The sequence below is a fragment of the Cannabis sativa genome, chromosome 5 (genome assembly GCF_029168945.1).
Source record: "Cannabis sativa cultivar Pink pepper isolate KNU-18-1 chromosome 5, ASM2916894v1, whole genome shotgun sequence".
Lineage (NCBI taxonomy): Eukaryota > Viridiplantae > Streptophyta > Magnoliopsida > Rosales > Cannabaceae > Cannabis > Cannabis sativa.
This window is the reverse complement of record NC_083605.1, coordinates 51,587,298-51,608,008: the sequence shown is the minus strand read 5'-3', so window position 1 is coordinate 51,608,008 and position 20,711 is coordinate 51,587,298. Positions and strand designations below refer to the sequence as shown.

Below are 20,711 nucleotides of genomic sequence, written 5' to 3'. Positions count from 1 at the left end.
CCTTCTCTCTGGCTATATCCTTTAGCAACAAGTCTAGCCTTATACTTCACTGGTTGTCCACTTGAATCATATTTGATCTTGTAAACCCATTTGCACCCAATGGGTCTGCAACCTTTCGGTAGAACAACTAAGTTCCATACTTTGTTTCGCGACATGGAACTTGACTCATCTGTCATTGCATTCAACCATAACTTAGATTGAGGACTTCTCATGGCTTCTTGATAAGTAACTGGTTCAGAAGCGTCTCCCACAACATAATCATGTTCTTGCAAATAGACAAGGTAGTCATCATGAATAGCAGGTTTGCGAGCTCTCTCAGATCTTCTCAATACAACTTCACCACCCTCAATATCAGGATTTTCATCTTGCATATGATTCTGAGGTTCATCATGAGCTTCTGTGGGAATTTGTTCAATCACAGGATCAATAGTAGGAGCGGAAGCGGAAGCAACAGGTACGGGGACATAAATACGTTCTTCCCTGAACACAATTTCTCTTGACCCTTGACTTGAACCAAATTCATCTTCAAAATAGACGGCTATCTGATTCTATCACCCTGGTGGTGTGAGAAGGACAATAGAATCTAGAACCCCTCGAACCAATAGTGTAGCCTACAAAATAGTCGCTGATAGTCTTGGGATCAAGCTTCTTAGATTGTGGGTTATAGGGCCTTACTTCAGCTTTACATCCCCAAACATGAAAATGACGCAAGCTCGGTTTCTTGCCTGACCACAATTCGTATGGTGTCTTTGGGACGGACTTGCTAGGCACTTGATTCAAGATATAAGCAGCAGTTCTTAATGCCTCACCCCATAAAAATTCTGGCAAGCTAGAATGAATCAACATACAACGTACCATGTCAAGAAGTGTGCGATTCCTTCTTTCAGCAATTCCATTTTGTTGGGGTGTCCCTGGCATTGTATATCTTGCATCAATGCCACATTCCAGCAAGTATTTGGCAAAAGGCCCGGGGTTCCTTCCAGTCTCATCATAACGCCCATAATACTCTCCACCTCTATCCGAATTGACAGCTTTAATCTTCTTTCCCTTTTGAAGCTCAACATTCGTCTTGAAAATCTTGAAAGCATCTAAAGATTCAGATTTTTCACGAATGAGCTCAACATGACCATATCGGGAAAAATCATCAATGAAAGTGATAAAGTATTTATATCCACCCATAGCAGGTGGAACAAAAGGCCCACAAATATCAGTATGGATAAGCTCTAACACATCTGCACATCTGTCTGACTTACTTTTTCTAACCTTGGCAGTCAACTTTCCTTTTATACAATCAACACAGGCAGTAAAATCAGAAAAATCAAGATCCTGAAGCACACCATCTTTCACCAATCTTTCCATTCTATCTCTAGAAATATGGCCTAAACGTTTGTGCCAAAGCATGGAAGATTTCAAATCTGATCTTGCACGTTTAGAACCAACAACAACATTAAGAGAAGAAGAAGATAGACAAGAGGGAGAAGTAATAGGAACAACATCATGTAAATCAAGCTTATATAAGTTTCCACATAAAGTTCCATTTCCAATCAACATAGAGTCACGATACAAAGTCAGTTTTCCAGTTCCAAAATAAAGACTATAACCTAGTCTATCCAAAATAGATACAGAGATCAAATTCCTCCTAATAGAGGGTAAATAAGCAACATCATGCAACTCCAAAAAATGCCCAGTATTCGGTATGATTAACAGTCCCAAAAAATTCAACTCTGACTTTAGTATCGTCTCCCATGTACACATACTCCTCCAACCTACTCGGCCTTCTTCGACTTGTCACTGCCTGCAAGGAATTCGTAACATGAATTGTAGCACCAGTATCTAACCACCAAGTATTTGGGGGCACATCAATAATATTGGATTCCAAACAAACCATCACAAGACAATTACCTTTCTTCTCTAAGTGAGCTTTGAGCTTTCGGCAATCAGCTTTCTTATGCCCGAAGCATTGACAAAAGTTGCACTTCCCTTTGAAAAACTCATTCTTATGACCAGTTGAAGAAGAGCTTGCTTGTCCATTTCCCTTAGGATTGGTGGCTCTCTTCTTATGAAACCTTTGGTCACTAGAGTTGTTGGGAGTGAACTTTCTCTTGTGAGAATTGTTTGGATTGGTCACCATGGAGATACTTCTTGCTCTCCCCTTTTTCATGTCCTCTTCTTCTTTGGCAAGAATAGTAGTCATCTCCTCAATGGTCCACTGCTCCTTTTGAGCATTGTAGCTTGATCTGATCGAATCAAATTGAGAAGGAATAGTTTCCATCACAAACCATACCATGTAATCCTCACCAAGATCCAATCCCATGCCCTTGAGCTTTTGATAACAACCCATGAGCTTGTCAATGTGGGCTCTAATATCACCCGTATCGGCATAATTAGTGCGATGGAACAAAGTCAAGCACTCATTTTTCTCATTCTTTGAGAACTTTTTGTACTTTTCCTTAATGGCAGCAAGAAAATCCTTTGCATTTTCAATCTGAGGAATACTATCACGAATGGACTCATCCATGTGATACCTCATAAGCATCAAACAACACCGATTGGAATGCTCCCAATCCTCATAGGACTTCTTGTCCTTTTCAGTGGCATCATCAGCGGGTTTAGGAGGTGCATCCATTCTCAAGGCCAAGTCCACTCTCATAAGAGTCAAATTTAGCATGAGGGATTCAACCCACTGCTTGTGGTTTGTTCCATTTAGCGTCAACATGGCAGAGTTTCTTGGAACGCTTAAAGCTGAATGAGAAACAAGAGCAATAACCATTAAATGCATGTTATAACAAACTCATGTCATTTGTGCTCTTTCTCTCATAAATAAATGATCGCAAAATAACAAATGATCATCATGTATGCTAGAGTTCTTAGACAAAATTAATAAAGTAGAACTCATACACAGGTAAGAACAATCTATTAAATATCATAATCAAATACATTAATTTACTATCGAAAGGATAGATAAATTGTGATTCATAATATTTAATAAAATTTTCTTCACCATATTAAGCATCCTTAGCAAACAATTATTATCGATAGGATAATTAATTATTTATAAGGATCTTAATCTTATATGGGAGGAAGATACAATATTTAAATAAATTAATATTTAAATGTTCCTCATTACCAAATAATTTTCCATGCTTAATCTTACGATAGGTAAGAAAATAAGCACTAATTGTTTAAATAAACATTAATTATGCCATAACAAGATAATATTAATAACTAAGATTATGAATAAATTCATGAATTAATATTATGCATAAAATAAAGATGTGGGAATGATAGAAGGCTAAAAATGGAAAAATTGGTGAAAATTGGTCCAAAAAATGACCTTGCACACGCCCCCACGCTCCTGCCCTTTTCCATTTTTTTTTTTTTTTTTTAACCTGACGTACGACGTGTCGTTTATGAAAAACGACATGTCGTTTTGGTGAAAACGACATGCAGCTGGGTCATAAACGACCCGTCGTTTTTTCGCTGCAAAGGGCTGAGCCTCCGTTTGTACGACACGTCGTTTTCAGGAAACGACATGTCGTTTAAACCGAACGACAACCAAAGCCCACCTAAAACGACACGTCGTTTTTTGCTCGTGGGGGCTGAACCGAAGGGCGAACGACATGTCGTTTTTGCCCGACAGTGGCAAACGACATGTCGTTTTCTGTCGTCCCTGTCACCAAAAAAACCCACACTCGGGTCCGCGGGTCTGCAAGCCGGATCGGCGCGACCCAGTTCGTGACCCGGACGGATATACCACCTCCGGCCACCAAATCCGACGCCGTTTGAGGGGTTTTGTTCCATTTTCAACCCTCTATTATTTTTCAATACCCATTTAATTCAAAAAACACAAAATGATATATCAAAAATGGTAAATCCGAAATGGGTTCCTCCATTGTTAAGCTTCCATGTACCTCCATGGAAAATATAAAAAATGGTTCCCAAAACATATACAAACACATTTAAAATCATAGAACTCATATTTATACAACATTAACATATTAATCCGAAAATAATTATCACAATTTCAGATTTGAATAAAAAAGGGTTTATAAAAAATTTGAGCTCTAAAATCAATATTTTGGCTCTTGATACCAATTGTTAAACTTTCTACAGATTATGAGCTAACAAAACACATTAAATGCTAATCTTTATTACTCATAATCATCAACCAAGATTAATATTTATTTAGAGCATCAAAATTCATAAATACACATACCTCCCAATCCATCCACATGAGTCATTTTGCTTGAATGCCTCCAACAAGAATCACCAACAAGTTTTCAAGATTGAACCCAAACCCTTAGAGCCACAATGTGGAGCAATCCCCAATTTTCTTATTACCATACACCTTAAAACCACTCTACCATCAATGACATATATATACATACATCTCATACCCTTATAACCCTAAGGGGTTACTCACTAATAGGGCTTAAGTGGTCCTTTTATGGTATACTATAATTTAATGGGCCAATTATAATATAAAGGGTGCTCTCATGTGCCTCTAATACATAATTAATTTATCAACCATCCCATTATGGTTATGAACAAATATTGGGCACATAGTTAATAATTGTGTTTATGGTATTAAGCTTATGATTATATTAGTCCACAATATTAATTCTAACATAATTATATTAATTTTTTTTCAATTTCCTTTTGAATTATATTCTTAAAAAATATACATATAAAAATATATATAGTTTAAAAATTATTTTAAGTTTAATTTTTTTAAATATTAGGGTGTACTTATGTGTAAATAGAATTTCCCTTTATTTAATATTTATAATGTAATTCTCATTACATAGCTTTTTCAATATAATAAAGATTCTATTGCATAATGTAATCACCATTACATTGTAATCTCATTACATCACTTTAAAAAAATAAAAATTATAACAGTAATTTTGATTCCAATACAATCATCATTACATCAAACCAAATATAACCTTACATTTTATATTAATATTTATGTGTAGTTTTATTAGTACATAATGGTAGAAAAAATTATAAACTTACATTTAAATAGCATGACAGATAATACATCTTATTTTAAAAAAGAACCTGTATCACACTATCTTTATTTAAACGTAATTAATAAAAAATAAAATATATAATTAACTTAAAATTTTGACGGGGATTATGTGCCTCAAACACGTCTTTACACTAGCATATATAAATAGTCTGAGGGAAGGATGTAATTTAAATTTTTGTTGTTTCTGTTAGTAAATGGCCTATATATTGTCTATTTAGTTGTAGACACACAAATTTAAATAATAAAATCTCATCTTAAATTTAAATAATAAAATCTCATCTTGCTTAACTCAATATCTTTCTAAATCTTTTTTAAGCTTTTTTTTTAAATTAAGATAGATAATAAAAATATTATCATAAGCTCAAAATTACTAAATATATGATATATTAAACAAAGTTGTTATAGTAAGTATCAATTTCAATAATATAATCTAAAAAAGTTAAGAGGAAAAACAAATATTAGAAAAAAAGTTATTAATGTTTTGAGTGTTAAGTACCCTCTAATAAACTGACACTAAAATTAATAAAATCTTTGGCTATCGACTTGCTCTTTGTCAGAAGTCCTGGAAGTATTATTATTAATATTATATATAAACGGCTGGTGTGATTTAATCTGTTTCCATTATTAAATATTAAATTTGTAGCCCATCTAAACTAAAATCACAATGGCGAGACTCTCACGTTAATCATATCAGCCGTCAGATGAATCTATCACAATTAAATCCTGCGGTTAAGATTAGCACTCGTCAGATTTGTGAATATACGGAACAAAAAAGTGGGACCAGCATAGAGAGTCTAAAGCTTTGTCGGAGTCCAGCTCCATTCCGCGTTTCAACGTCGAGGAAAGAAAACCTTGAGGAATTCGCACGTGCCATCCACGACCCCAGGTCCCAACCCCAACCCTCGCACGTGCCATCCACGACCCAAGCCCCCATTCTTACTGCAAAGTGCAAACATAAAATCACATTTTTCTTGACCATTTTGCTTTTGGTTTTGAGCCAAAATTTCTTTCATTTTCAGGCAGTAGACTTGGAAGTCTTTGATTGATTTTCCTGGGACTCTTCGTTCAATATTTTCTTACGGAGATCGACTGGTCCTTCGTTTAATCTTTCTGGCATCTCTTGTAGTAGCTCACGATGTCGGTTAGTTTTCTCTCTTTTTCTGTTCAATATTCTCTTTTTGGGTTTCGGTAGTTATTTTTATTTATTTATCGTGTATTTGTTGATATGAATAGATCCGTTTTGAGCTCTTTAAGTAAATTGATTGTGGAGCAGATTAATCTTGTCTGTTAGTTAAGCTGTGGATGGAAGTTTGTAAACAAGTGTGAGATCTTTTTTTTCGCTCTAGAATTAAATTCTTGTTTGGGATTATATCGGCCCAAGATTTGAACTTGATTATGAGGAATTGAGAATCGATTACAACAAGCAAGTCTTTAGATTAAGTAAAGGCGTTTCTGTTTTCCCAACCTAGTTTCTGGAAGGGGGCTTGATAATTTGGGATGGTGTAGTGTTCTTGCTTTGCTTACAGCTTAAGAATTTCAACGGCTTTCTTGTTTATCATAGAAATTAAAGAAACGACAAATTAATTCTGTGGCTTTCCTATTGAGATGGTGTTACTTTTTGGGATTTGGTTTGTGTTGAGTGCTTAATTAAAATAAGGTATTCATTATTTACTCAGGGGCTTAATGTTCAAAAATTGGATGGTTATTGTATGGCCAGTTGCGGAGAGAGGCTGCATTACATTTTCTGATTTTCTTATTACTTAAAAGTGTTTTCAAACCTTATTTGTGCTATTGAAAGAGTGCACAAAAAAAAGTTTGAAAGATTGACTCTTGTCAATATTCAATTTTGGGAAGCTTATGTTATTGTATAAGTGAGGATGTAAAGGTTTGTGTCTTGGTGGGTATATTATATTGAAAGATATGTAGGAATTTTATTTAAATTTGAAATGACTCATTTCTGGGTATATATCTTTGTTAGTGGATATCTGTTTTTTTTTTTTTTTACTATTTCCCGTCCTTAAAGCTGCTGTTACATACTGTAGAATGAATCCTCTACCTCTAATTATTTGATTTGCAATGGCTATTCTGGTTTCTTTTTCATTGTGAACTCCTCTGTTGTATTTAATAATTTTTATTTGGATATCTCTACTAATTATCTTGCTTTGCACTATCATTTTTCCTTATTATAGTACTCATATATCCAGCATACTGCAGATAAAAACTGTCAAGGTCAGTAACGTTTCTTTGGGAGCAAATGAGAGAGACATCAAGGAGTTCTTTTCTTTCTCTGGTGATATTGAATATGTCGAGATGATGAGGTAGCTTTCTCATTTATTTGTTTTATGGCATTCCAAATTAAGTATTTTGTCATAAGAATTGAGTTTATTATATATGCTCTTGTAGTGATAATGAACGATCTCAAATTGCATATGTTACCTTCAAGGATGGGCAAGGAGCCGAGACTGCAGTCCTCCTCTCGGTAATGTTATATCCAGGGTTGATCCTAGGAAGAAAAGATAAATGGAAAAAGAGGAGTTTATTGTATCTGATTATTTTACAATCCTTTTTTTTTTTTTTTGTTTCTTTGATAATGATCAATTACTGGGTTCTTATAGGAGGGGGCGTGATTAGGAAAAAGTTGAAAAGAATAAGAAAGACAATAAAACTATTATAGTCATCTAATCTAAGCAAGTCAACCTAGTTTTTCATATTTAGTTCCCCCTACTAGTCTCTTTCCTCTTTCCCTGCCTATTTCCTTTGAACTGAAGAAGCGATTTACAAAAAGCTCATCAAAGGATAGTTCCTCTGCGTTTTATTTATCTATGTATCTATTGCTTTGTACACTCCTACATTCAATCCAATGATATGGAGAAGGGCATTATTTTAGAAAGCATATTTTGTCTTAGATGGTCCCCCTCAACACGGTAACTAAATGGAGATGATATTATATTTTGTCTAGAGTTAGTGGTGCTGACAATAAGATATTACATCTGAATCTTTTAGGACGAAATCTAAATTGGCGATTTTACATTTTTGCACTTCCAAGCTTCACCTTTGATCTCTTATCGAAATAGCTTCTTTACCTTAAGTTTCCTGTCATGTCAGGGAGCTACTATTGTTGATATGTCTGTGACGATTACTCTTGCTCCAGATTATGAGCTGCCACCAGCTGCTTCAGCACCCCCTGTATGTGTCTCCTAATTTAATTTCAAAAGCATATACTTTTAACAATGTAAGTCACTTGTCTGTTTATTTGCTTCAATATGTGCAGGTAACAGAAAATAAGGCTCCTCCAGGAGGTGAATCGGCAATTCGTAAGGCAGAGGATGTTGTTAGTGGAATGCTTGCTAAGGGATTTGTATTGGGGAAAGATGCTGTGAACAAGGCTAAAACTTTTGATGAGAAACATCAGCTGACATCAACAGCCTCAGCCAAAGTTGTTTCTTTGGACAAAAAGATTGGGTTAACTGACAAAATAAATGCTGGTACTTCTTTGGTGAGTGACAAAGTTCGTGAAGTGGATCAGAAGTTTCAGGTTTCAGAAAAAACCAAAACAGCTTTTGCGGCTGCTGAGCAGAAAGTTAGTGAGGCTGGATCCGCCATAATGAAGAATCGGTATGTTTTCACTGGGGCATCCTGGGTTACAGGTGCTTTCAGTAAGGTTGCCAAAGCAGCAGGAGAAGTTAGTCAGAAGACAAAAGAGAAAGTGGGAATAGTTGAAGAGGAGCAGAAAAGAAAAATAGTGGATGACTACGCCCAAGTTCATCTCTCCGAGTCTCCTAAAGCATCTGCACCGAGTGAGCCGAAGCAATCAAAGCCTGAACCTGCTCAAGGCTTGATCCTTTGATTTGAACTTGTGTAAATTCCTTGAGAACATTTGGATCAATCTTTGATAGCTTTATTCTTCTAGCATGAAGTGGCGAGTGTAGGATACAAATTAGTTGGACAAAAGCTGCAATCTGTGTTTACCTTGTCTTTAATAACGAAAAGGTAAAATAAACAAAACTTACTTTTGTGAGATTGCTGGAGTTGATTTCGCTTTTCTTTGTGCAAGATTCCAATGTTGTTCGAGGATATTCCATGTAGGGGAAAAAATTGTTGGTTTAAAGGGCAACCATTTTTAATGTTTTTCTTCAAATGCCGAAAGTACTTTTTTCACTTTAGTTTTAATTATGGATATGTTGTAAGTTCGTGTGTGGCTCAGCTCGTATTTATTCTTATTTTTCAGAAACAGGTTTGTCGTGTCGTGCTACAAAAAAAAATATGGGACGTACTGTGTCGTGCTAACATTTTTAAAGGGTAGGTACGACACGGCTCGGCTCGGTATATTTGTGCCTTGCTCGGATTTGTGTTGTGTTTTGTTCGTGTCGGTTCGTATTTCTTAAATTGGCTAGCTTATTTTTATATTTGGGTTTAAATTTGTGTTTTACTTTTTTTATATATTTTTTTATAATTACTAAATTATATGTATATTTTTAAATTTTAATTATATTTATATAAATTTTGAATAATATTTACAGATAATCATATAAAAAATTATTAACAGAATTTGAATATTTACTTATAAATACTTAATTTTTTATATTACATCCTATAAATAAATTAATATGTAATTTTAATTTTTCATGTTTTAATATGTAATTAGTAATTTTTTTACCTGAACTTTGACATGTAGTAAATCGTGGCCTTAAATTTTTTTGGCCGTTAAAAATTCTTCTCGAACTATTGAGATTGTTAAATTTAAGGATTTTTGTCTAATTTCATTCAATTTTACTATTTCAGTGATTGTTTATGTACTAAACTATGCTCCCCAGACTTTGATATCTACTAAATTATGCCCCTCAAATTTTGACATGTACTAAATCATGCCCCTTGAACTTTCATCCATGTTATAATTTTTTACTAAAATTAGACAAAAGTCTTTAAATTTAACAATTTCAATAGTTCGGGAGAAATTTTTAACGGCCAAAAAAGTTTAGAGACAAAACTACTTAAATCTCACTTCGGTTGTGGTCACTAGCCTTTCGTTACATTTTCACATTTAAGTGCCCGATTAGTTTTTCTATGTGTACACAATTATACACGTGTGATATTTTGATTGGTCCACGTAATTTCAATAATTATAAAATTTTAAAATAATTAGACATAAAAATTCTTTTTTATTTTCTTTTTCTTTTTGCTCTTTCTCTTTCTTCTTCCTCTTCTTTTCTAGAGAACTTCTTTTTTCTTTTTCTTCTTCCTCTTCTTTTCTACAGAGCTTCATCGCCTCATCTCACCTTGCCACCATTATTACCACCACCACCACCACCATTATCATCACCATATCTATTAAAAAAAAAAGAAATAAACACCATATACAATGCAAAAATGTCAAATTTAATTCTATTTGGGAAGGAGAATTTAAAAAACCACATATCTAACTCCACAGTGAGGACTGTAGGTCAATCAGAGCTGGGGCTTAAGTATGAATCTCGGCGATCAAAGCCACCATCCCGCCGGCAAAACCATCACACTCTTGAAACCTCTTGGTCGCAAACATACCACTCTGATCTCATGCTCAAAGATACGTTTCCTTTTTTTTAACTCTGAATCGAGAAGCTTGAAGCTCTGTTTGGACCCTAGTCACGATTGGAAGAGGAAGCGGGGAGAGGGAGAAGAGAAGACGACGATTTAGGAAAGAGTGGATCAGCCATGGTTCCACCATTGACGAAAATGAGAGACCATGTTCAGAGGAAGAAGAAGAGGAAGACATGGGTGATTGGGTCTGGGTGGGGTTTGGGTAATTGGGGAAGGAGGAAGAAGAAGGGAATCGATATGAATGAACATAGAAGAAGAAGAAGAAAAAGAAAAATAAAAGGAATAAAAAAAGAAAAGGAAAAAAAAAATTAAATTATTTTGTGTAATTTAAAATAATTTTAATATTACTTGGACCACTTAAATTTTGTCACGTGTATATTAGTATACACTTCAGTTGTTCATTATGACACTTAACTGTGAAAATATAACGAAAGTATAATGACCACAATAGAAGTGAGGTTTAGGTAATTTTGCTCCAAAAAAATCAATTTTTGTGATTAACTGTTAAAAAACATAAAATTTGAGTAGTTTTATCGACAATATCCCTTATTATTTTAATTTATTTATAACTTATAAATTCATACCTTATTATTTTTAATAGTAAATTATAAAGTTTTTTAATATGTCGTGTCATATTTTTCGAACTGGTCGTGCGTGGTGTTTTTTGGGCTTAGTCTATTTAAGCTTATGTGTCGTACTCTTTGTGCTTTTCGTATCGTGTCGTGTTTAAGGACATATTTTTTGTGTCGTATCGTGCCAATTTGTAGCATTGTGATGTGTTATATTTAAGCCCGTATTTTTTCGTGCCTAATCGTACTCGTGCCGGTTTCGTATTGTATCAAAAAATTCGGCCCGTACTTCCAAACACTAAATATGCTCAAAGCCTTTAAAATAAACTGTACTTCTCGATGTTGAGAGCTCGTTTTGACAAAACCTTGATCAGTGCAAGGGATATTGAATCCAAATCCAACAATGGTGCATTGTACCATTGTAACAGTATCTCTCTCCACAAGTATTGCATCAACGCACTACTGCCATATAATTTGGGAAGTGACTGAAAGTTGCTTTTCATTGGCCAATTGGTTACTTTCAACTATTATCTCTATTTCTTTTAACAAATTATAAGCTCCATTTATCACACTTAAATTTGATTTTAGATCTCCAATAGTCTAAGTTTGTATTATCTAAAATTGTGTGAATTTTCATCATAAAATATCACTTCTTGTTTTGGGTATTTGATCAATGATAAGTTTTCTTTTAAAATTAGGAAGCATCAGCTAAACATAATTTTTAATATTTTATCTTACAAAAAATCTAAAAAATTAAGTGTTATAGAGCAAAATGTGATTTTATGGTTCATGTTGTTCACTGGGAATTGAAGAGGAGAGACAGAATAGACATTAGACAATTAATTTCGATTTTTTATTATCGTGGAATTCGTTATAAATATAGATTGTTCTTACGCGGTCAATAAACTCATACTAATTCTCAAACTTGTCATAAATTAATTCGGTCTTCAAAGAAGTCTACTAAAAGCCCTTGGTTCTTGTCTTATCAATCAAATTAGAGAACTAAGCCGCACTTTGCGCGGTGTTACCTAAATTTTATAATATTTTTATATATATGTATATATTGTACTTATTAAGTGATATAATCTAAAATATAATATTTTAATATGTATATTATAAACAAAATAGTAGTATTGAAATTAGAAACATAATTTGCTATTTTTAAAATATAGAGAAAGATGATAATTTTATAAAAAATATTAGAAATGGTGGAGCAAAAAAAATGCATGTGTTTTTTTAAAAAAATAATAGCTTCTGAATTTAATAAATTGTGCTTGTGACTGGTGATGTAGTTTTTTTTTTTTTAAACAATATTTAGATTCTATTTTTTAATAAAAGAAAAAATTCAAATTCTCTCTCTAATTTATAAAATAAAATTATCATTTAAGAAAACGAAGTATCAAATATAATAACTTTTGTGATACACATTTTGAAATGATATTTATCATTTGTAATAAAAGAAAAAATATATTTATATTAGGTTAATTATAATTTTTGCAATATAGTCTCACTGATGAATTTATATATTTTATAATTAGCACAAATACAAATAAGCTTAATATTCATTACAAGTAAATTTTTTTTACCTTATAAAAATTATTTTTCTATATAATATCATTATTAAATTTAATTGATATAAATATATTTGTTAAAAACTTTATTGTGGTTCTATAACCGTTAAAATATAGCCATTAAAATATAGTCGTTAATGTTGGAATTTATATTTTACCAGGATCTTAGATCTACTCACAAGTATGTTATTTAACACCCTAAATATGAACTTTCTAAAACGATAAATAAACACATATAAAGTTAAGAAAACCTTACCTTGATGGCAGCGGAATTAATGTCTCCTTCCACTCAGATATCTAACCCTTGTATCCTTTCTATCGCAGAGTATTATCAAGATTTGAGCCCGAATGTCCTTCTCTTTGTGTGTGATCCTTCACAGTCTTCCAATCTATGATTGAGGTACCACTTGCTGTGTGTGGGCACTTACTCTATCACTAAGGTTCGAAATTTATGAAGAGGAAAAGAGAGAGGGTAGGTTCGGCTATAGAAGAGAAAGGGAAGGCTCAATTTTTCTGAAAAGAGAATTTTCTGACAGAAAAGGTTGTTTTCAACTTGTGATTTGACTGAGCCATTACTTTCTATTTATAGGCAACTACTAGGTTTAGGTTAGGAATTATTTGGCATTAAAATAATGAAAATATCAATTTGAAAAACTACCCCAAGTGGCCGGCCATGCTGTGTAATGGGCCTCACTTGGTTTTTGCAGTTTTCACAAATTTTATTTCTATTTTCTCAAAAATGCCAATTTTCCAATTCTAACCATTTAAATGCCAAAACTAATTATTTAATAACTAAAATAGATTATTAAATAATATTGTCATTTAATTTAATTATTAATTAGACATATAAATTCTATTAATAAATAAATAAACCTAGAATCTCTTTTCTTTACAATTTCGCCTCTACTTAGTGAAAATTCACAAATTAGACATAGTTGTTATAGTGAGATTTCTCTCACCTAGAAACTCGAGACCAGACTCCTATTTAAAGGACACGTGTATTCAGATTTCCAATGAAAGCTGAATTGTCCATGAGAGACTCCTCGATGTTTTAGCCTCGCCCAGGATAAAACCAGCGAGATACTGCGAGTACGACCTAAGTCGAATCGCATAACTTTAACTCACATTATACAGGACGGATCCAACTCGCATGTGTCAAGACATATGCGAGTATCCTCTATATATTTCTGCGAAAGCATAGAGATCAACTCTTTATGATGCGATTTGGTCCCTACGATCCAATAGCCTTGATAAACCGATATAGACTCGCATGTCTAGGTTCTATCAGCTCGACATGCAATGTCTACAAGAGGCAATTACCTAAGGACGCAGACGTTCCAAACGTACTAATGACCCTGCGAGCTCAACAACGGAACATGAACGGTCAACTCGCAGATGCGGAAGACGCACACGTTGATGGACTTAGTAACTGTCGTTCATTTATTAATGTTAACGTTGCTTGGGTTTAATTATTGCAATTCAATATGTAAATAATGGATTAACAATGAATGTGATCCTTGTGTAACCGATTGGACACCTGCTTTGTATATAAAGAGGTGATCCACCATGAAATGGCACCGACGAATCCTTTGCTACAGTGGACTAAGCAGATCATAATCTGACTGAACCACTATAATTCTCTGTCTTACTGTTATTTTCCAGTTTGTTGATTGTTTTCCCGTTCCCAGTCGAGTACTCGCCATTCTAGGTTGAATACTCGCACTTGTCATTACCCATAAAATTCTCTTTCGTATTAATAAAATAATATAATTTGGTGTTGCGAAATTCACTCGACAACATTTGGCGCCGTCTGTGGGAAACGACTAAGATTTCATTCATTTCAAAAGAAATATCATCATGGCTGGAAATCACGCCAACGGAGCTAACAACGGGTCCATCAACATTGGGATGATGAACGTACCATTATCTGGAGCTGGAGCACCACCTGTGGACGTCATTAACGGCGGAGTAGGGAGAAGCAATATCAGACCTCTCAACCTATTCCCAGAAACGACTGACCCTCAAGTTGGGGACGCATCCACACCACCAGCAACCATGCATTTTCCCCCCGTCACTCCGGCGGTGGTATCCGAGGGAATGATCCAGCTCACCACTGATCAATATGCTGCGATTCAGGATCAACTGCGTGCACTACAGGCCGAAGTAGATGGACAAAACCGAGCCCGACGCCCTCCTCGAGTTCCTGCTATTCGCACCGATAACCCTCAGGTAACGACTTCTAGACGTCATACTAACCGTGTACACAGGGAACGAAGAACCAACCCTGAAGGTCTGGACCTGAACCATCCAACGTCGAGGGATCAATCCGCAACGTATCCAAACCAAAGCACACAAGTTGATGAAGATCCTGAACGCCGTAATCCTCGCAGCCGACCATCAAGAAACAACGACGTAGAGTCAGCCTCCTCGTCATCGCATGGTCACACTCCAAGCAGGTACACAAGGTCTGGCTCTGTACAGACACAACAGGGAGGACGTTATCAGGTACACCGAGGTGATCTGTGTGATCACCTCAACGCAGTTTTCAGGGCACGCTCTCGCGTCCCACATAATACTGAGACACTCCGTGATCCCCATGCGGACGATCAGGGTGCCAATACTTATAATAACCCGCCTGCCGCGCCGATCGCGACCACTGGGATTAATGTCCCAGCAAATCTTGTCGCAGTAGTTGCGAGTCCCACAGTTGTAGCAGCCCCAGCTCCTGCGGCTGGAGGGATTGACCAAAGCATGCTTTTGCAGGCTTTGAAAATGCTCGAGCAGCAACGAAAGCCTATATATAAGTTGCATGGTACCTCGCCTTTCACTACAGAAGTGCGACAGGCTCAACTTCCAAAAGGGTTTCGTCTATCCGAATCCCTCAAATATAAAGGTACTTCTAACTCGATAGATTCCCTTGAAAAATTTAATACCATAATGGAAGTGGATTAGGTACCGCAGCTCGCAAAGTGCCGCATTCTTGCGGCAACACTCGAGGAAAATGCCCATGATTGGTTCACCCAATTACCCGAGGCATCGATATCGACGTGAGAAACCTTCGTCGACTTATTCCTCACACATTTCCAGGCCACAATGACGTATAGGCCACCTTATACGACTTTGGCCAACATCAAATAAGAAACTGGTGAGTCTTTACAAGACTATTTTAAGCTTTAACGCAGGTCGAGAAGGCTCCCGAGTCTTCGCTTGTTTGCATGCTGATAACAGGTATCTTGCCGAGGACCGACTTTTGGAAGGAGCTACAGGCTCGAAGGCCCGAATCCTTAGTCGAATTCTTCGCCATGGCCGAACCTCACAAAAGAATCGAGAATTCTCTAGCGGAGTTAGAGAAGGGGAAGGACAAGCGCCGGTCACCTATACCGCGGTCACGATCTCGCAGTACACGAGGGAAAAACTCCAGGGGCCGAAGCCCAAGAAGACGCAGCCCGCGAAGACAGCGAATTCCGAAGTTGGCCAAGTCTCCTCCAAAGAAGGAATCCTCGCCGAAAAGGAAAGGTGGACCTCGATTCGTCAACTATACTGAACTCGCAGTCCCTCGAGACCATATCTACGCGATCGAAGAAAGAAATGGAGTCTTCAAGAAGCTTCCCCCCATCAGGGGAAATTGCGACAGGAGAGACCCTAAAAAATTCTGTAAGTACCACAAGGATATTGGTCACACTACCTTAGAATGTTGGGTCTTGCAGGATGAAATCGAGGAGCTAATCCGGAGAGGGAAATTCGACAAGTATAAGAAGAGCGAGGAAAGTCGTCCCCAAGCGGATGACAAAAGAGAAAACCAGAACGCGAGTGGCTCCAGAACACCTCGCAACATCCTGACTATAATTGGAGGACCTCATATCGCAGGAGACTCTCGCAAATCACAAGAACGATATGCCAGAGAAGCCAAGGAGAAGCCGCTTACCAATGTGAATAATCTTAGTGAGCGGCCCGAGAAGCTGTTTAAGAAAGAATGCGACGACATCACCTTTATGGAGAGTGATGCGAGATGGGTCCATCACCCGCATTCCGATGCACTAGTGATAGTCGCCAATATTGGCGGGGATAATGTCCATCGCATACTTGTCGACAATGGAAGTTCAGTGAATCTGCTGAATTTCCAAGCATTCAAACAAATGGGGTTGCAGGAGAAGGATCTGCGACCTATGACGTCGAGCATTTATGGCTTTTCTGGAGATGTCATAACAATAAGAGGAATGATCAAACTCCCAATTACTTTGGGAACTGCCCCAGTGACAGCCAAGTCAATGGCAGATTTCGCAGTAATCGACCAGTACTCAGCGTATAACGCCGTAATTGGTCGACCAATCCTGAAAGAGATGAAGATCATAACCTCGATCTATCATCTGACTATGAAGTTCCCTACTCCCGCTGGAGTAGGTTTTGTGCGGGGAGTCCAATCAGAATCGCGAGAATGTTACAACGCAGCAGTTAAACTCGCAGAAAAAAGGACGGTAAATGTTATCTACTTTTTGGAGGCACCACCTCCTCGCCAGGAGATCCTCAGAATCGAGGAAGTGCCACATATAGATGAACCAGACTTGGATCCAAGAATCCTCGATCACACCGCCGCAGCCCAAGCCGCGGAAGACACAATTGAGGTACCTATAGATCCTGTAGATAATAACAAAGTTTTAAAAATTGGTTCTAAATTAAATTTTCAGCTGCGAGAACGATTAACGACCTTTTTAAAGCAAAATCTTGATGTTTTTGCTTGGAAACACTCAGATATGGTCGGGATATCTCCGCAAGTCATGTGTCATCGCTTGAACATTGACCCCGAGGTGCGAGGTGTCCGACAAAAGCGCCGCAAAATGGACCCCGCGAGGTACCAAGCGCTAAAAGAAGAAGTCGACCGCCTCCTTGCCTGCGGCTTTATACGGGAGTCGTTTTACCCCAACTGGTTAGCGAACCCCGTACTCGTGCCAAAGCCTAATGGCTCATGGCGCACATGTGTTGACTTTACAGATCTAAACAAAGCCTGTCCCAAAGACAGCTTTCCCCTTCCTAGCATTGACCAGCTTGTTGATGCCACTGCAGGTCACGAACTCTTGAGTTTCATGGACGCATACTCGGGATATAATCAAATCCCGATGTATGCACCAGACCAGGAGCATACCTCGTTCATTACTGATCGAGGATTATACTGTTACAAAGTCATGCCTTTTGGTTTAATAAACGCAGGTGCGACTTATCAAAGGCTAGTGAACATGATGTTCGCAGATCTCATTGGAAAAACCATGGAGGTATATGTTGACGATATGCTCGTAAAATCTCAACATGCGAAGGATCATATTGCCCACTTACAGACCATGTTTGATATATTACGACGGTATAAGATGCGTTTAAATCCACTGAAATGCGTCTTTGGAGTTGGCTCTGGGAAATTCCTTGGGTTCATGGTTAATCAGCGAGGAATAGAAGCCAATCCCGCGAAGATCAGGGCATTGGTGGAAATGCCATCACCAACCAAGCCAAAGAAGGTTCAAAGCCTCACAGGTAAAGTCGCAGCTTTTAATCGCTTTATATCGAGATCTTCTGATAAGTGCAAGGAGTTTTTTCAGATTTTGAAAGGCAACAAAAAGTTCCATTGGAACGAAAAGTGCGAGCAAGCCTTTCAAGCTTTAAAAATATACTTGGGGCAACCTCCAATCTTGTCAAAGCCATTGTCCGGTGAAGTCCTATCCGTCTATTTAGCCGTTTCAGAATATGCGATTAGTTCGGTACTAATACGCGAGGACCAAGGACGCCAATACCCGGTGTATTATGTCAGTAAGCGATTACTGGATGCCGAGACGCGTTATCCCCAAATGGAGAAGTTGGCTTTCGCCTTGATAATATCCTCAAGAAAATTGCGACCTTATTTCCAGGCTCACAGCATTGAAGTCTTGACGAACTACCCCTTAAGACAAGTTCTAGCGAAACCAGAAGCATCGGGGAGATTGTTAAAATGGGCGATGGAGTTGAGTCAGTTCGACATCAAGTATAAACCAAGAACTGCGATCAAGGGGCAAGCCTTGGCAGATTTTATACTTGAATTCCCCAGCACCGAGGTAGCACTCACAGAAGACAGAAGCGACATTGCTATAGCAAACAGAGAGACGTGGACATTGTACGTCAATGGAGCCTCAAATAGCGAAGGTTCTGGTAGTGGGATCTTGTTAATCAGCCCCAATAATTTCAAGGTACACGCTGCTTTACGTTTTGAATTTTCCGCATCTAACAATAAAGCCGAGTATGAAGCTTTAATTGCAGGATTGAAACTCGCTCTCGAGATGAAAGTCGAGTATCTTCAGGCTTTTAGCGACTCCCAAATCGTGGTATGCCAGGTGAATGGAGAATATCTAGCAAGAGGCGGGAGATTGGTTAAATACTTAGCCATTGTCTGCGAAATGATGCAGAAGTTCAAAAAAATAGTCGTGTCTCGAGTACCGCGTGCTCAAAATTCACACGCAGACGCATTGGCCCGTTTGGCCTCAACTAGAGAAGCCGAATTGCTCGATGTGATTCCGGTAGACGTATTGGCTCACCCAACAATAAATCAAGAAGTGATCATGGAAATAGATACCGTTCAGGAGATTACCTGGATGACTCCTATCCTCGCATATCTGGAAAAAGGGCTCTTGCCTGATGTTAAAATAGAAGCAAGAAAGTTGCGACAGCGAGCCGCCCGTTATATAATATATGACCAAAGGTTGTATCCCAGGAGTTTTAGTCAACCACTTCTCAAATGTATCAGCGGAGAGGATTGTGGTTACATACTTCGTGAGGTACACGAGGGGATTTGTGGCAATCATACCGGAGGTAACTCCCTGGCATTAAAAATCATGCGGCAAGGGTATTACTGGCCAACTTTGCGACAAGATGCTCTCGCGTTTGCGAAGAAGTGTGACAGGTGTCAGCGAATAGCCACATATACCCACCAACCTCCAAGTAACCTCCATTCTATCACAAGTCCATGGCCCTTTGCAATATGGGGAATTGATCTAATCGGCGAGTTACCCAAAGGGAAAGGTGGAGTCAAATATGTGGTAGTCGCAGTAGATTACTTCACGAAGTGGGCCGAAGCCAAAGCACTCGCAACCATCACAGCAACAAAATTGCGCGAGTTTGTCTATACCTCCATCATTTGTCGCTTTGGCATTCCGCACAAACTCATCTCAAACAATGGAAAACAATTTGACTGCAAAGAGATGCGACAATAATGCGACGATTTGGGAATCAAGAAGGCATTCTCCGCAGTTGCTTACCCGCAGAGTAATGGACAAACTGAAGCTGTTAATAAAATAATCAAGCATACCATTAAAGGGAAACTAGAAGATCGCAAAGGGGCTTGGCCAGACGAGTTACCGCAAGTCCTATGGTCTTATAATACAACTCCTCGATCTACAACTGGCGAAACACCCTTCTCACTTTCTTACGGGTGCGAGGCCATGTTGCCAGTTGAGATTGGGGCAGTTTCCCTACGCAGAGATATTTTCAACATCTCGCAGAACAACGAGAAACAGCTATTCTGCCTTGATCTTTTGGAGGAAAAGCGTGACCAAGCGCACTTAAAAAATGCGGCTTACCAGCAGCGAACTGCAAGATACTTTAACTCCAAAGTGAAAGTAAAAGCCCTGCGAGCAGGAGACTTGGTCCTTAGAAGAGTAATGCCAAATACCAAAAACCCGTCACATGGGGTCTTTGGGGATAATTGGGAAGGACCATATCTCATCGCAGAAAAAATTGGTGATGCCACATACTGACTCGCAACACTCGATGGAACTGCGATTCCACGAGCTTGGAATGGCGAGAGTTTAAAATTATATTATCAATAGTACTCGCATTATTAAACTATGTTCACTCTTGTACTTAGACTTAGATATTTTTCATAAAAAAAAAATATATATATATATATAAGTATAGGGGGGTATATATGCCAGAATGTACTATTGA

At 37.5% G+C, this 20,711-nt stretch overlaps 2 protein-coding genes across 2 annotated transcripts; one reads left to right on the top strand and one right to left on the bottom strand.

The window, feature by feature from the left end:
* Window positions 1-1,706: 1,706 nt before the first annotated feature.
* On the bottom strand, window positions 1,707-2,937 carry LOC133037938 (uncharacterized). The gene is made up of 2 exons (XM_061115742.1): window positions 1,903-2,937; window positions 1,707-1,795 (listed from the first exon to the last, which is right to left on the bottom strand). Exons 1-2 carry the CDS (start codon window positions 2,777-2,779, stop codon window positions 1,767-1,769), a joined length of 906 nt encoding a protein of 301 aa, XP_060971725.1. The 5' UTR covers window positions 2,780-2,937; the 3' UTR covers window positions 1,707-1,766.
* A 2,890-nt stretch (window positions 2,938-5,827) lies between these two features.
* Window positions 5,828-9,266, top strand: LOC115716240 (binding partner of ACD11 1). The gene is made up of 5 exons (XM_030644995.2): window positions 5,828-6,176; window positions 7,250-7,353; window positions 7,439-7,514; window positions 8,141-8,221; window positions 8,307-9,266. The coding sequence occupies exons 1-5, from the start codon at window positions 6,171-6,173 to the stop codon at window positions 8,880-8,882; spliced, it is 843 nt and encodes a 280-aa protein (XP_030500855.1). The 5' UTR covers window positions 5,828-6,170; the 3' UTR covers window positions 8,883-9,266.
* Window positions 9,267-20,711: the final 11,445 nt, after the last annotated feature.

Bases quoted from the DNA above. Each gene is read 5' to 3' on its own strand.
- LOC133037938 (XM_061115742.1), bottom strand. From the start codon at position 2,779: ATGCATTTAATGGTTATTGCTCTTGTTTCTCATTCAGCTTTAAGCGTT. The intron at 1,796-1,902 runs GTAATTGTCTTG...AATTCCTTGCAG, and splicing joins AGCTCACTTAGAGAAGAAAG to GCAGTGACAAGTCGAAGAAG.
- LOC115716240 (XM_030644995.2), top strand. The intron at 7,515-8,140 runs GTAATGTTATAT...CTGTCATGTCAG, and splicing joins AGACTGCAGTCCTCCTCTCG to GGAGCTACTATTGTTGATAT. The intron at 8,222-8,306 runs GTATGTGTCTCC...CAATATGTGCAG, and splicing joins CAGCTGCTTCAGCACCCCCT to GTAACAGAAAATAAGGCTCC.